At 48.4% G+C, this 11283-nt stretch overlaps 1 protein-coding gene across 1 annotated transcript; it reads right to left on the bottom strand.

Moving 5' to 3' along the window:
* Positions 1–1500: 1500 nt before the first annotated feature.
* Positions 1501–2862, bottom strand: LOC123100232 (expansin-A12). Its single transcript, XM_044522188.1, has 2 exons — positions 2595–2862; positions 1501–2489 (listed from the first exon to the last, which is right to left on the bottom strand). The coding sequence occupies exons 1-2, from the start codon at positions 2845–2847 to the stop codon at positions 1861–1863; spliced, it is 882 nt and encodes a 293-aa protein (XP_044378123.1). The 5' UTR covers positions 2848–2862; the 3' UTR covers positions 1501–1860.
* Between the last annotated feature and the right edge of the window lie 8421 nt (positions 2863–11283).

Raw genomic sequence — 11283 nt, 5'->3', positions numbered from 1 at the left:
GTTGCGCGCGCGCCACTTGTCGCGACCTGAGAAAGTGGAGTGTTCTTTGCAACGTACTCCTTAATTAGTGATTTCGCTTTTTTCTGTTTCTTCCATTCAGTTTTTCTACTGTCTTTCTTCTTCTTTTTTCGTATTTTTTTTAAATTCACGAAGATTTTAAAAATAATTTTTTTTTAATTTCGCAAGTTTTTACAATATTTTAGATTCAAGAACATTTATAAAACTGCACAGCACGCCGCGGTGGACGCAGAAGAAAAAAAGGTGCTTATTTCATTGAGAACTAATACCATGTTCTTTTAAGGCTGTTTTTTGTAAGTGCTGATTTTATGTACGCCTCCAATCCATATTAATTATCATAGCGTTAGTACAACTTTAGTACAAAGGTGTACTAAAGCCGCGACAATTGATTGGATTGGAGGGAGTAATATATATTGCCTCAGGCCTTTTAGCAAGAGCTCAGCATGCCACCTGAATGGTTTTATTCAAAAGTGATTTGCGACACTTGTCTATGACTATGCATAAAGGGTCCAACATTCGTTGTCTTTTGTCCCTGTGTACCCAAGAGAGGAGATGCAACATATGAGAAATGAAGGATGTACTGCCTCTCTACTAAAATGTAAGATATTTTTATAGTTCAACTGAAACTGCAAAAATATCTTATATTTTGATACAGAGAAGTACGTGTGAGTGCCAATAATATGACAAGTAGTATCCAAACATGAAAAAGATAGTTTTCCACAAGGAATGCGAGTTCAAAAGGTCCAAGCATTACTTCAGTTGAGCGGAGCCATCTGTTACTCCATTTTTTTGGGTTTAGAGGGCTTATCTTAATTTTTCTGTTTTATAAGTCTTATTTTTATAGCCCTCCATCACATATTCAGAGCTTCAGGTGCATCAAATCGCTGCATGCAAGGCTTAAGAGAAAATTCATCACTGCATGTACTTTTTTTTGTTATTTGGTGGTCACATATTCAGAGTTTCAGGTGCACTAAATTGCTGCATGCGGCATATATGGCACTAAATTAGTATCACTAGATTCATTTTGAAATGTAGTGACATGATATATCAATTTGATGTCATATATGCTACTCATTTTTTTCTATAAAATTGATCAAAATTCTAAAATGTGGACTTAGTAAAAAAAGGGTGGAAGTACACTTATTCATAGAGTGAGGGAGTACATTGATTCTCCGACTAAGGACACTTTACGCACATGTAATAACGTAGTGATCCAATTAATCGTTTACTTCAGACCACACACTTCGATGTCCACCCCATTTTACCCTTGGGCACATTCCTGAAGCGAAACTGCTCCATACACGACAGTGTGAGGACGATAAGTGCACGACCAAAGGATCCAGCGGCCACTGCTCAGCTGTGCTTGAGATTCGTCGGCTCGATTTAATCGTCGTTCATGAGTCGTCCAAACTTTGTCGTCCCCATAGCATTGCTCTTCGTGAAGAGCATATCACGCACATGCATTCATTTAACTGGTGGTCAAAGTCAGAAACCATGGCCATCACATTCTATATAAATTAAAATCATCAATGGATCGGTGGTCAACAGTAAACAGTCCGCGCCTTGCAGCGAGGATCGGGGCGCCATTTCAGCTAGCACATCAGCCGGTCATCGCAAGCAAGGCGGCAGGCACGGCGGGTAATTGATCGATCAGGCACCTCAGCCATGCAAACCGCCCTACGCGCGGCACCTAGCTACCTACTACCTACCACTTCCCATCCATGAGAATGAGGCAAATCTTACTTAACTTCCCAAATGCGAAATCGAAAAGGCGTAAACGGAAAGGAAAGGCGACCGCTCCGGCGCCGGCGCGCACGCACGCACGGCGGCGCGCGGGAATCGCTAGTAGAACTGGCCGGAGTTGGTGAAGGTCTGGCCGAACCCCCAGTTGCTGGGCGCCACGTCCTGGAAGACCACCTTCTGGCCGTTGGTGGCGGTGACGGCGAAGGAGATGGACTGCCCGTTGAGGTAGCTGTTGGACTGCCAGTTCGCGCCCCAGTTCCGGGACATGGTGGTCCACCCGGTGCGGGACCCCTTGATCTGCACCGCCCTGACCGACCCCGGCCCGCCGACGTTGGTGATGAGCACCAGCTCGAAGTAGCTGTTGCCGTTGATGGTGAACCGCACGCCGCCGCTCCTGGAGCAGGACACCCGCTGGAACAGGATGGGCACGATGCCGGCGCGGTAGACGCCGATGCGCTCCCACGCGGGCTGCGCCATGTCCAGGTGCTTGCGCGGCGGGTTGCACCAGCCGCCGTTGTCGTTGGGCTTGGAGTAGTCCGTCGGGCAGAGGTTGGTGGCGGTGATGGTGACCGTCACCCCCGGCTTGCAGTTCGGGGAGCTGCCCTGGTCGCACTGCACCTGGTAGCACTCCCCGCACGCCGCCCCGTCGTTGAAGAGGGACGTGCTCAGCGCCGCCGTGTCCGTCCCGTACCCCGTCGAGTACAGGTTGCCGTACCCGCAAGCGCCGCCTGCCATTAGTTCCAACGCCGTCCTCGATCAGTACATATCCACGGCGCGCAGAAGTGCAATGCAAATACGCTAAGCGAGGAGCGCAGTCGTGGATGGTCACTTACCCATGGTGCCGGCGGCGTTGCTCCCTCCGTAGAACGTGGCCGAGCCCCTCATCCAGTCGGCAGCACCGGGCGTCGCCGCGGCGAGGCAGTAGGCCGCGACGACGACGACGGCCAAGCGCGACAAGACTCCGCTCCTGCGCGCCATCTCCAGTGCGTACGGAATGGCCTCGGGCACAGGGCACTGTGGTGGGTGGGTGCACTCGATCGGCGGGCGACGCGGGAGGCGAGTGAAGTGAGGAGGTGGAAAAGCCATGGCGTCGGCGGTGGTTAAATAGCGATGCGGCGATTGAGGCGCGCGCGAAGCCCGGCGGGGACTCACGTGCCCGCCGAGGCGGTCGACGGCCCCGTTGCACCCAGCGCCTTAAATGCATGCCATGCACGATTCCTGACTCTCTTTTTCTCCCGCCCAAAAAATGAAAAGTCTATGCTCCGCTACGTTTTCGAAGGATTCCCCATTTCCACTGGCTGATCTGCAGGGGGCGGCCGACTCTGCCGCATTTTCATTTTCTTCTCTGGCAAGCAGCAGAGCCGGCCCACTGTGCCCTAGTAGGTTCCACTGATCCGTGCCAGTAGTACGTCTTAATCATTTGGGATCAACATTACGTACGACTAAACAATCATCAGCTTGGAGGGAGACGTACAGTACGTACGAGTGATGAGCATCAACATTTTGATCAGAAGTAAACCAGTTCGACCATCCGGAGGCGGAGGCGTCACGTGAGCTCACGAGACTCGGCCGCTCCGAGTCACATGGGGATTTTTTTTTTGAGGGAAGAGTCACATGGGGATTACTGGCGATGGAGTGGTTACCGAGGGTCATTGGATCGGTAAGCAAGCCCCTAGCCCTAACTACTCCAAAACACGATGCAGCCCCTTGGATTGAGCCGGTTGACGCGCTGCTCAGCTCAACTGATACCCGCCAAGAAATGGAAGCTACTACTACTACTCCACTTGCGCTCGTTGTTACTGTGTGGTCCCCACTGGCAGGTACTAGCGGTTAGGGTTAGGGGTGAGGGCTAGGGGAATTTAGCACCCTAGGTAGGTCATTTTGGCTTGATTTAAGGGAGGATTAATTAGTTTTTCTCCCGCGCGCGGGCCTCGAGCTTAATTTTGTCTTGCTCGGTTGATTGGAATCTACGGGAAGAAACTCTTTTGCTTTGGGGCAAGTCAACTGCCATGCACACTAGGGCCTTGAAAAAACTGTCACTCTAGGGCCTCGACATTGGATTATTAGGGCAACTGTTTCTACATGTACGGCTAGTGCTTTTCTTAATAGGTATGACCTCAATTTTATACTGGCGATCCCTGCTAGATTACGGGGTCAAACCTTTGGATTTGAATGCGTTCAGATTTCATCGTTTTTTCCCCGCACCGCCCTTCCCAAAACCTCCCCGCACCGCCGGTCTTCCCACCGCCCCCGGCCATCCCTCTAAGCCAGGCGACCACAAAAAAAAATCAAAAGCAGCACCCCACCCGTCACCCTAAGATAGATAGTGGGGTTGCTTCTCCCGTGAACCTGCACCGACCACCCTAAGATAGATAGTGGGGTTCTTCTTCCCCGGCCTCGCCGTCTCCTTCTTCATCTCCATCGGTGCTTCCTTCTTCCTTCTTGGCTGCTGTAACCTGGGCTATATGGTTGGCACGTAATAGAGCTACCTTCGAGAAAAAGTTAATTAAATCTCCTTTTGAGATTGTGTTCTCGGCATGTTCTTTTCTCTTGTATTGGGCAGGCCTTCAGACCAAGGAAGAAGCGAAGAAAGCTACACCAAGGTGCCGAGATGATTCGATCAAGCACAACCAGACTGATGGCGATGTGCGAGGAGGCCAGGCGCACGGCGGATGGCGCTGGAGAAGTGCTGCCTTGGTGATGGGCTCGGTTGCGCTACGTCATGGCTCTTCTACTTCAGTCGTTTAGCTTTAAAAAGAGACAATCTAGTTATCCTGTTAGCTGGTGTTTGGCTCTGTATGCTGCTTAGACTGTGTGGTGTTGTCAGGTTTTCGCCCCATAGTGCTCGTTTCGATGGCGGGCGGGCACGGTGGGTTTCCTGTCAGTGCGTTGAACTCGCACTAGTAGAAAAAGGGCCTATTGTCCCGGTTTGTAAGGGCCATTTGTCCCGGTTGTTGAACCGGGACTAAAGTGTCGTTACTAATTCTCTAGGCCTTTAGTCCCGGTTCTTACACAAACCGGGACAGATGGGCCTCCACGTGGCCGGTGCGGCGAGCCCAGGCAGGAGGCCCTTTGGTCCCGGTTGGTGGCACCAACCGGGACCAATAGGCATCCACGCGTCAGCATTTCAGGGGCTGGAGTTTTTGTTTTTTTAAGGGGGGTTTTGGGGGGTTAATTTAGGTGTTTCATATATTGTGTTAGTTAGCTAATTAATAGAGAGAAGTGTCCTCTCTTATCTCCGTGCTTGGTCGACGCTACGTACTATACGTATAGAGAGGACTAGACACGCTAGCTAGTAAGCAAATGAAGGAAACAGAAGATCGTCATGAACATATGCATACAGAGAGAAGTGATATCGACCACCTCTCCTTCTCTGAGAGATTGGTCGAACAACAAGTTCTCGTATATCTATCTGACGCTACTGGCTACATATATACAATATAATTATCTCTTACAATATAATCTCCTAATTATATATGAACTCAGGGTCCACGTGATATTCTCTGTCTTTATCGATCACGTGGTCAAGAAAGAATGCCGCCAATTCCTCTTGAATTGCTCGCATACGATCTGGTGGTAGGAGTTCATCCCGCATCCGAAATATCTAGTTTGAAGAAGGGGGCCAATACATATTTATGAATAAATGAAACTCAACACAAATGATGGTAATAAAATAAAATTGTGAATATTATTATTTACGCACTTCATATTGTTTGTCAGAGTAGCCCCGCTCACAGGTCGTGTGGCGGATGGACTCGCAAACGTAGTATCCACAGTAATCATTCCCGGCTTCCTGCCACAACCACTTTACAAGAAATAGAGGTCAATCAAACTGATAAGCAAGCATGCTAAATGGTATTGATGAAACTAGCGCGCGCTTGAATCACTAGGAGATGCGCGGAACATGCTAGTAGTACTTACTTTCGGGTGTTTAAATTGCAGCTTCTTCGGCAATCCGGAGCTTTTGTGGTGAATTTTGTCCAAACCCTGCCAGACAAAGAAAATAATTGATATCAGGAAATGAACAAAGATGCCGATATGGTGCGATAATGATCGATTTAACTTACTTCTCGAGCATTTCAGTCATGTCCGCATACTCCTTGGGATCTTTTCGTCTCGAGTCTAAGACGGTTACTAGTCCCTTCTCAAGCTTAATCTCTAGGAGAATATAGTGGAAGCTGCGCACGCATGCATAACTCATCAATTACATTACTAGCTATAACCTGGACTAATAAGGGAAACCGAATATGCACAAGACAGTAACACTCACTTGAAGTTGTAAGAAAAGAGTATTATATCTTTGTTTTCATTTATTACCAACGATCGTAGCAAGTTGGCCTCGGTCTCTCTGGCCTTAAATTCAATCGTATATGCATCTATGAGATTTGTGTTAATGAACCCAATATCACCGATTTGTCTTTTCTTCAATTCGGCGATCTTCAATCTGCATAATATAGTGAGGATAATTATAAATACATGCAATGAAAAAGCTGACCTATATATAGAGACTTAATGACAGAAGTAGTACTTACAGACAGTAGCAAGTGACCATTAATTTATCGAGGGCATGTTGATTGAAAAACTGAAAGAACTCCTCAAATGGAACATTCAACAGATCAATTCCAACGAGGTCATGCTCCTTTTTAACTCTCAGCGTCAAAAATATTCCTCCCCCCAGACTCTCTGCAGGTTTTCATGTACCAATCATGGAATCTTCGCATCATCGTTGTTAGAGAGCTTTCATCTTTGACGAGAGGCTTCCCGTACTCGTATCTGTGTTCGTCCACCTCGAAGAAATCATAATGTACATCGTCGGGCAGGTAATCTCCAAGATTGGTATAACCGGGCACCATCCTCGGATCATTAGCGACGATATCGCTAGACACCTTGAGCGGGGGGCACGATTGATTCGCTTGTTCTCCGAGCTGGGCAATTTGTTTCCCAGCTCGTCGTTCTTTTAACCTTTGATCACTTCTAGTACTTCCCGACCGCTCCGCTTCGATAAATGACTTTTCAATAATGCGCTCATAGTTGCCTTTCGGCGGAGACTTTGGTGGTTTCGTCAGGGCAGCCAGAGTGCGCTTCGCTTTCACCGGATCTACCTTCTCCTTCGGAGGTGGATGTTTCTTTGCTTTCACCCCTTCAAAGAAGTTCTTCACTTCGGCTCGCACGATCTTCGCGTTTTCCTCCTAGCTCCTCTCGTATGGTAACTTCTCTGGAGTCTTCAGAGAAGGACCGAATCTGTATTGCCTCCCGCCTCTGGCTGTACTGCTAGACGCCGGAGCAGACGGAGCGGCTGCGACTGTCTTCTTTCCTTTATTACGAGGAGGAGGAGAAGGACTACGACGCGCCGGAGCAGCCATAGCGGCGGCGGGTCTCTTCCGCCCTTGCTGACAAGGTGGAGAAGGAGGAGGCTGGCTGCTCGGGCGCGCTGGCGCAGGCGGAGAAGGAGGCGGAGTGCCGCCACGCGCCGGAGAAGGAGGCTGAGTGCCCTGATCACTCGCCGGAGGAGGAGGCGGAGTGCCCTGACTCGTCGTCGTCGTCGGAGGAGGCGGAGGCGTCCAGTTCGGAAGGTTGATGAGCTCCTTCCGCCATAGGCATGGAGTCTTCAGAAAAGAACCCAGCCGAGTCTCCCCATCACCCGTAGGGTGGTCAAGCTCGAGGTCCTCAAATCCGTCCGTTATTTCATCCACCACCACCCTAGCATATCCTTCTAGAATCGGCCGGCAGTGGTAGGTTGCGCCAGGTTCAGAAGGTAAAATAGAGCCAACAGCCGCCTTGACTTTCATTTTCATCCATTGCGTCATAAGGTGGCAATGTTGAGACTCCGTGATAGCATCCACGGGGTAGCTAGCAGGAGCCGTGAAGACAGGCTCTAGCTGAAGCTGCTCGGTGGAAGCCACGCTGCTTCTCCGCTGAGATGGCGGGGTAGCTTCGGGGGAAGCTTCGGCAGGTCGTTTGCTGCGATTTGCTTCTCGTTCCTCTATCGCTTGTACCCTTGCGTGCAGCGCCTGTAGTTGGGTATGCTCCACTTTCTTCCTCCTCTCCTGGCATTTGTAACCGCATGCGTCCGGAAACCCAGCCTTCCACGAAACGGAGCCTGGCGTGCCTCGTGTCCGTCCAGGGTGCTCAGGATTCCCGAGGGCCATTGTGAGCTCGTCGTTCTCTCTGTCTGGAACGAACGTCCCTTGCTGTGCTGCATCGATATACTCCTGAAGCCTCGTGACGGGTATTCTCAGTTGCTCGTCCGTCCAAACGCACTTCCCTGATACAGGGCCCAAGGTTCCGCCAACCCCGAAGAACCAAGTCCGGCAACGGTCTGGCCAGTTCAATGTCTCTGGTTTGACCCCTTTATCAATCAGGTCATTCTCAGCCTGGGCCCACAACGGCCGGGCTTTGAGGTAGCCACCTGACCCCGTGCGATGGTGATGCTTCTTCTTCGCAGCATTCCTCTTGTTTGTCACTGACATCTTCTTACTCTTGTCCGATGTCTTGTGGGCCACAAATGTGGGCCAGTGATCTTTGATCTTCTCATACCGGCCAATGAGTTTCGGTGTCTCTTCTTTGTCGACAAATTTTTTCAGCTCATTCTTCCACCTCCTGAATAGTTCTGCCATCTTCTTAAGAGCATAAGACTTGATCAATTGCTCTTTAACTGGCTTCTCCGGATCCTCCTCTGGCGGTAGGGTGAAATTTTCCTTAAGCGCGGTCCAAAGATCATCTTTCTGCATATCGTCGACATAAGACACCTCAGGGTCTTCTTTAGCCGGCTTTAACCATTGGTGGATGCTGATCGGGATCTTGTCCCTAACAAGAACCCCGCACTGAGCAGCAAATGCTTCCTTTGTCCGGATGGGTTCAATCGGCATGCCATCGCGCGCGATTTCTATGATCTCAAACCTTTCATCCGAGCGCAACTTTTTCTTCGGGCCTCGTCTCTTTACCGAAGTTGTGCTCGATCCGGAGGGCTAGAAAAAAGAAGAAAGATGAGAGTTCATTAATATGTGTACATACCAAAAACAATTAATGCATCAATTAGCTATAGTCAGCACATGCTTAACTAATATATATACCTGGCCGGACTCCGTTCGGTCACCGGAGCCGTCATCACGGTGTCCTTCTTGCACCAGCATTGGGTCACCGGAGCCATCATGATCAGGTCCCTCCTCCTCCATTGTTCGATCACCGTATCCTGCTTCTTCACCCTGTCCTTCCAGACCATCGCCGCTGTCGTTGAGATACGACAAGACATCAGCTCCGGCTGCGATTATGTCCCCCAACACCTGTTCTGTTTCCTCGTCTCGTCCGTGCTCCATTGTTTCTGCAAATATTACAACATGCAAATTATTATACAAACATGACAGCAGGTGGATATATTAGTGGCAAACGTAGAACTAGCTAACTAATCACAATAAGGAATCATATTAGTGGCCTCGACGCTGCTTCTCTAGGGTTTGGGGTGGCCTCGACAACGCTTCAAGGGTTTGGGGTGGCCTCGACAACGCTTCAAGGGTATGGGGTGGCCTCGATGACAACGCTCTTTTAACTTGGTAAATTTGGGTGGCCTCGAGAGAGTTTGTCGGGTAGGGGCGCGGCGGGGGGGGGGGGTAGGAGACCGACATTGTTTTTTCTAGGGTTTGGGTGTCCTCGAGAGTTTTGGTCGAGCGAGAGGGCCGGGGGGTGCTCCCGTGGTATAAGTTATCACGGTCGAGAGGGGGCATATATATCGACCGCCCATCATGTCGAAGTTATTTTGGAATGGAGTTCCCGATAAAAATTAAGAAGAGGAAGTAGAAGATAAAAAAAGAGGAGAAGAAGAAGGAATGGAGGAGAAGAAGAAAAAATAGAGTCTATTTTTTCTTCTTCTCCTCTATTCCTTCTTCTTATCCTTTTTTTTTCTTCTTCTTCCTCTTCTTATTCTTCCTTCTTCCTTTCTTCCTAGCTAGATATATAAAACTTTTCTAAAAAATGTTATCGGGGAGGGGGTATATCGACCTCCACTCATGTTGAAATTATCGGGGAGGGGGTATATCGACCCCCACCCCCCTCATCATGCATATATAGCTACCACATACATATATACATTAAAAAAATTACATATATGCAACAAAAACATTAATACACATATGAACAAAAAATACATATATGAACAAAAACATGCTCTGAACAAAAAAATTAATCTAATAAATCTAATAAGAAATTAATCTAATAAAAAACATGCTCTGAACTTACATATAGCCACATACATACAAATATAAATTATATATATGAACAAAAAATTAATCTAATACAAAATAAAAAACAGAGCCGGACCTGCGCGGCGGCTCACAGCGGGGGCGTCTGGCGATGGCGACGGCGGGGGAGGCGAGGGCGCCGGCGCGCGGGGGCGGGCCGCGGGAAGGGGCTCGGGCGCGGGACAGGGGCCGGCGCGGCGACGACGTGGTCGGGGGCAGGGGCGGCGCGACGACGGCGTCGGAGGCAGGGGCGGCGCGGCGATGGCGTCTGAGGCAGGGGCGCGAGGCGCGACGATGGCGTCGGAGGCAAGGGCGATGACGGCGACGGCGACGAGGAGCAGCGCTGGGGCGTCGGGCACGAACTGACGATGAAATTGTGAAATTTTCACAAGTCCAGCTTATATACCCAGAGCGTTGGTTCCGGTTCGTGGCAACAACCGGGACCAATGCCACCTTTAGTCCCAGTTGGTGCCACCAACCGGGACTAAAGGGAGGGCATTGGTCCGGTTGGTGTCACGAACCGGTACCAATGCACCCCTTTAGTCCCGGTTGGTCGCACCAACCGGGACCAGAGGCCCTGTGCTGTCCGCGTCGCGGCCAAAACTTTAGTATCACCTCTCTAGTTGAGAGAGCCCGAGAGTGGTTTATAAGCGCTGCTGCGCCAACCCTCTCGAGCTCCTCTCAACTACAGGCTTTCAGGCCTAATTTGTCATGATGTGCTTGTGGGCCTACTGGGCCTCCTGCGGGCCTGAATCCTGACCCATGGTTGGGTTTCTAGTTGTATTCAGGCCGTGTTGGCCAGTAGGTGGCACTTTTTTCTTTTTTTGTTGCTTTATTTATTTTATTTTGTTTCTACTTACAACAAAAAACTTACTGTTCCTATTTTTATTTATTTTATTAAAGTTTATTTATTTTACTTTTATAAAGTTTATTTTGTTTCTACTTCTTTATTTTATAAAAGTTTATTTTATTTTATTTTATTTCGTTTCTACTTATTTATTGTATTAAATTTTAATTTATTTTATTTTGTTTCTACTTATTTATTTTACTAAAGTTTATTTTATTTTATTTTGTTTCTACTTATTTATTTTATTAAATTTTATTTTATTTTATTTTGTTTCCAGTTATTTATTAAAGTTTATTTTGTTTCTTTCTGCTTTTCATCTTTTGAACAGAAAATACTTTGATAATTTCAGTGGCATGAATTTTATATAATTTTAGTTAAAAAAATACTAGAGGTTTATACAAGCTTTTTAGTTTATTCCTTTTGCTATTAGAGTTTTATAAA

Source organism: Triticum aestivum, chromosome 4D (genome assembly GCF_018294505.1).
Source record: "Triticum aestivum cultivar Chinese Spring chromosome 4D, IWGSC CS RefSeq v2.1, whole genome shotgun sequence".
Taxonomy (NCBI): domain Eukaryota; kingdom Viridiplantae; phylum Streptophyta; class Magnoliopsida; order Poales; family Poaceae; genus Triticum; species Triticum aestivum.
The sequence above is the reverse complement of the archived record's forward strand: the minus strand, read 5'-3'. Positions and strand labels throughout refer to the sequence as shown.

What these genes read in the sequence shown, in the direction of transcription:
- LOC123100232 (XM_044522188.1), bottom strand. Translation starts at nt 2,847, where the DNA reads ATGGCTTTTCCACCTCCTCACTTCACTCGCCTCCCGCGTCGCCCGCCG. An exon ending in CAACGCCGCCGGCACCATGG is followed by an intron (nt 2,490 to 2,594) that starts GTAAGTGACCAT and finishes AACTAATGGCAG; the next exon opens with GCGGCGCTTGCGGGTACGGC.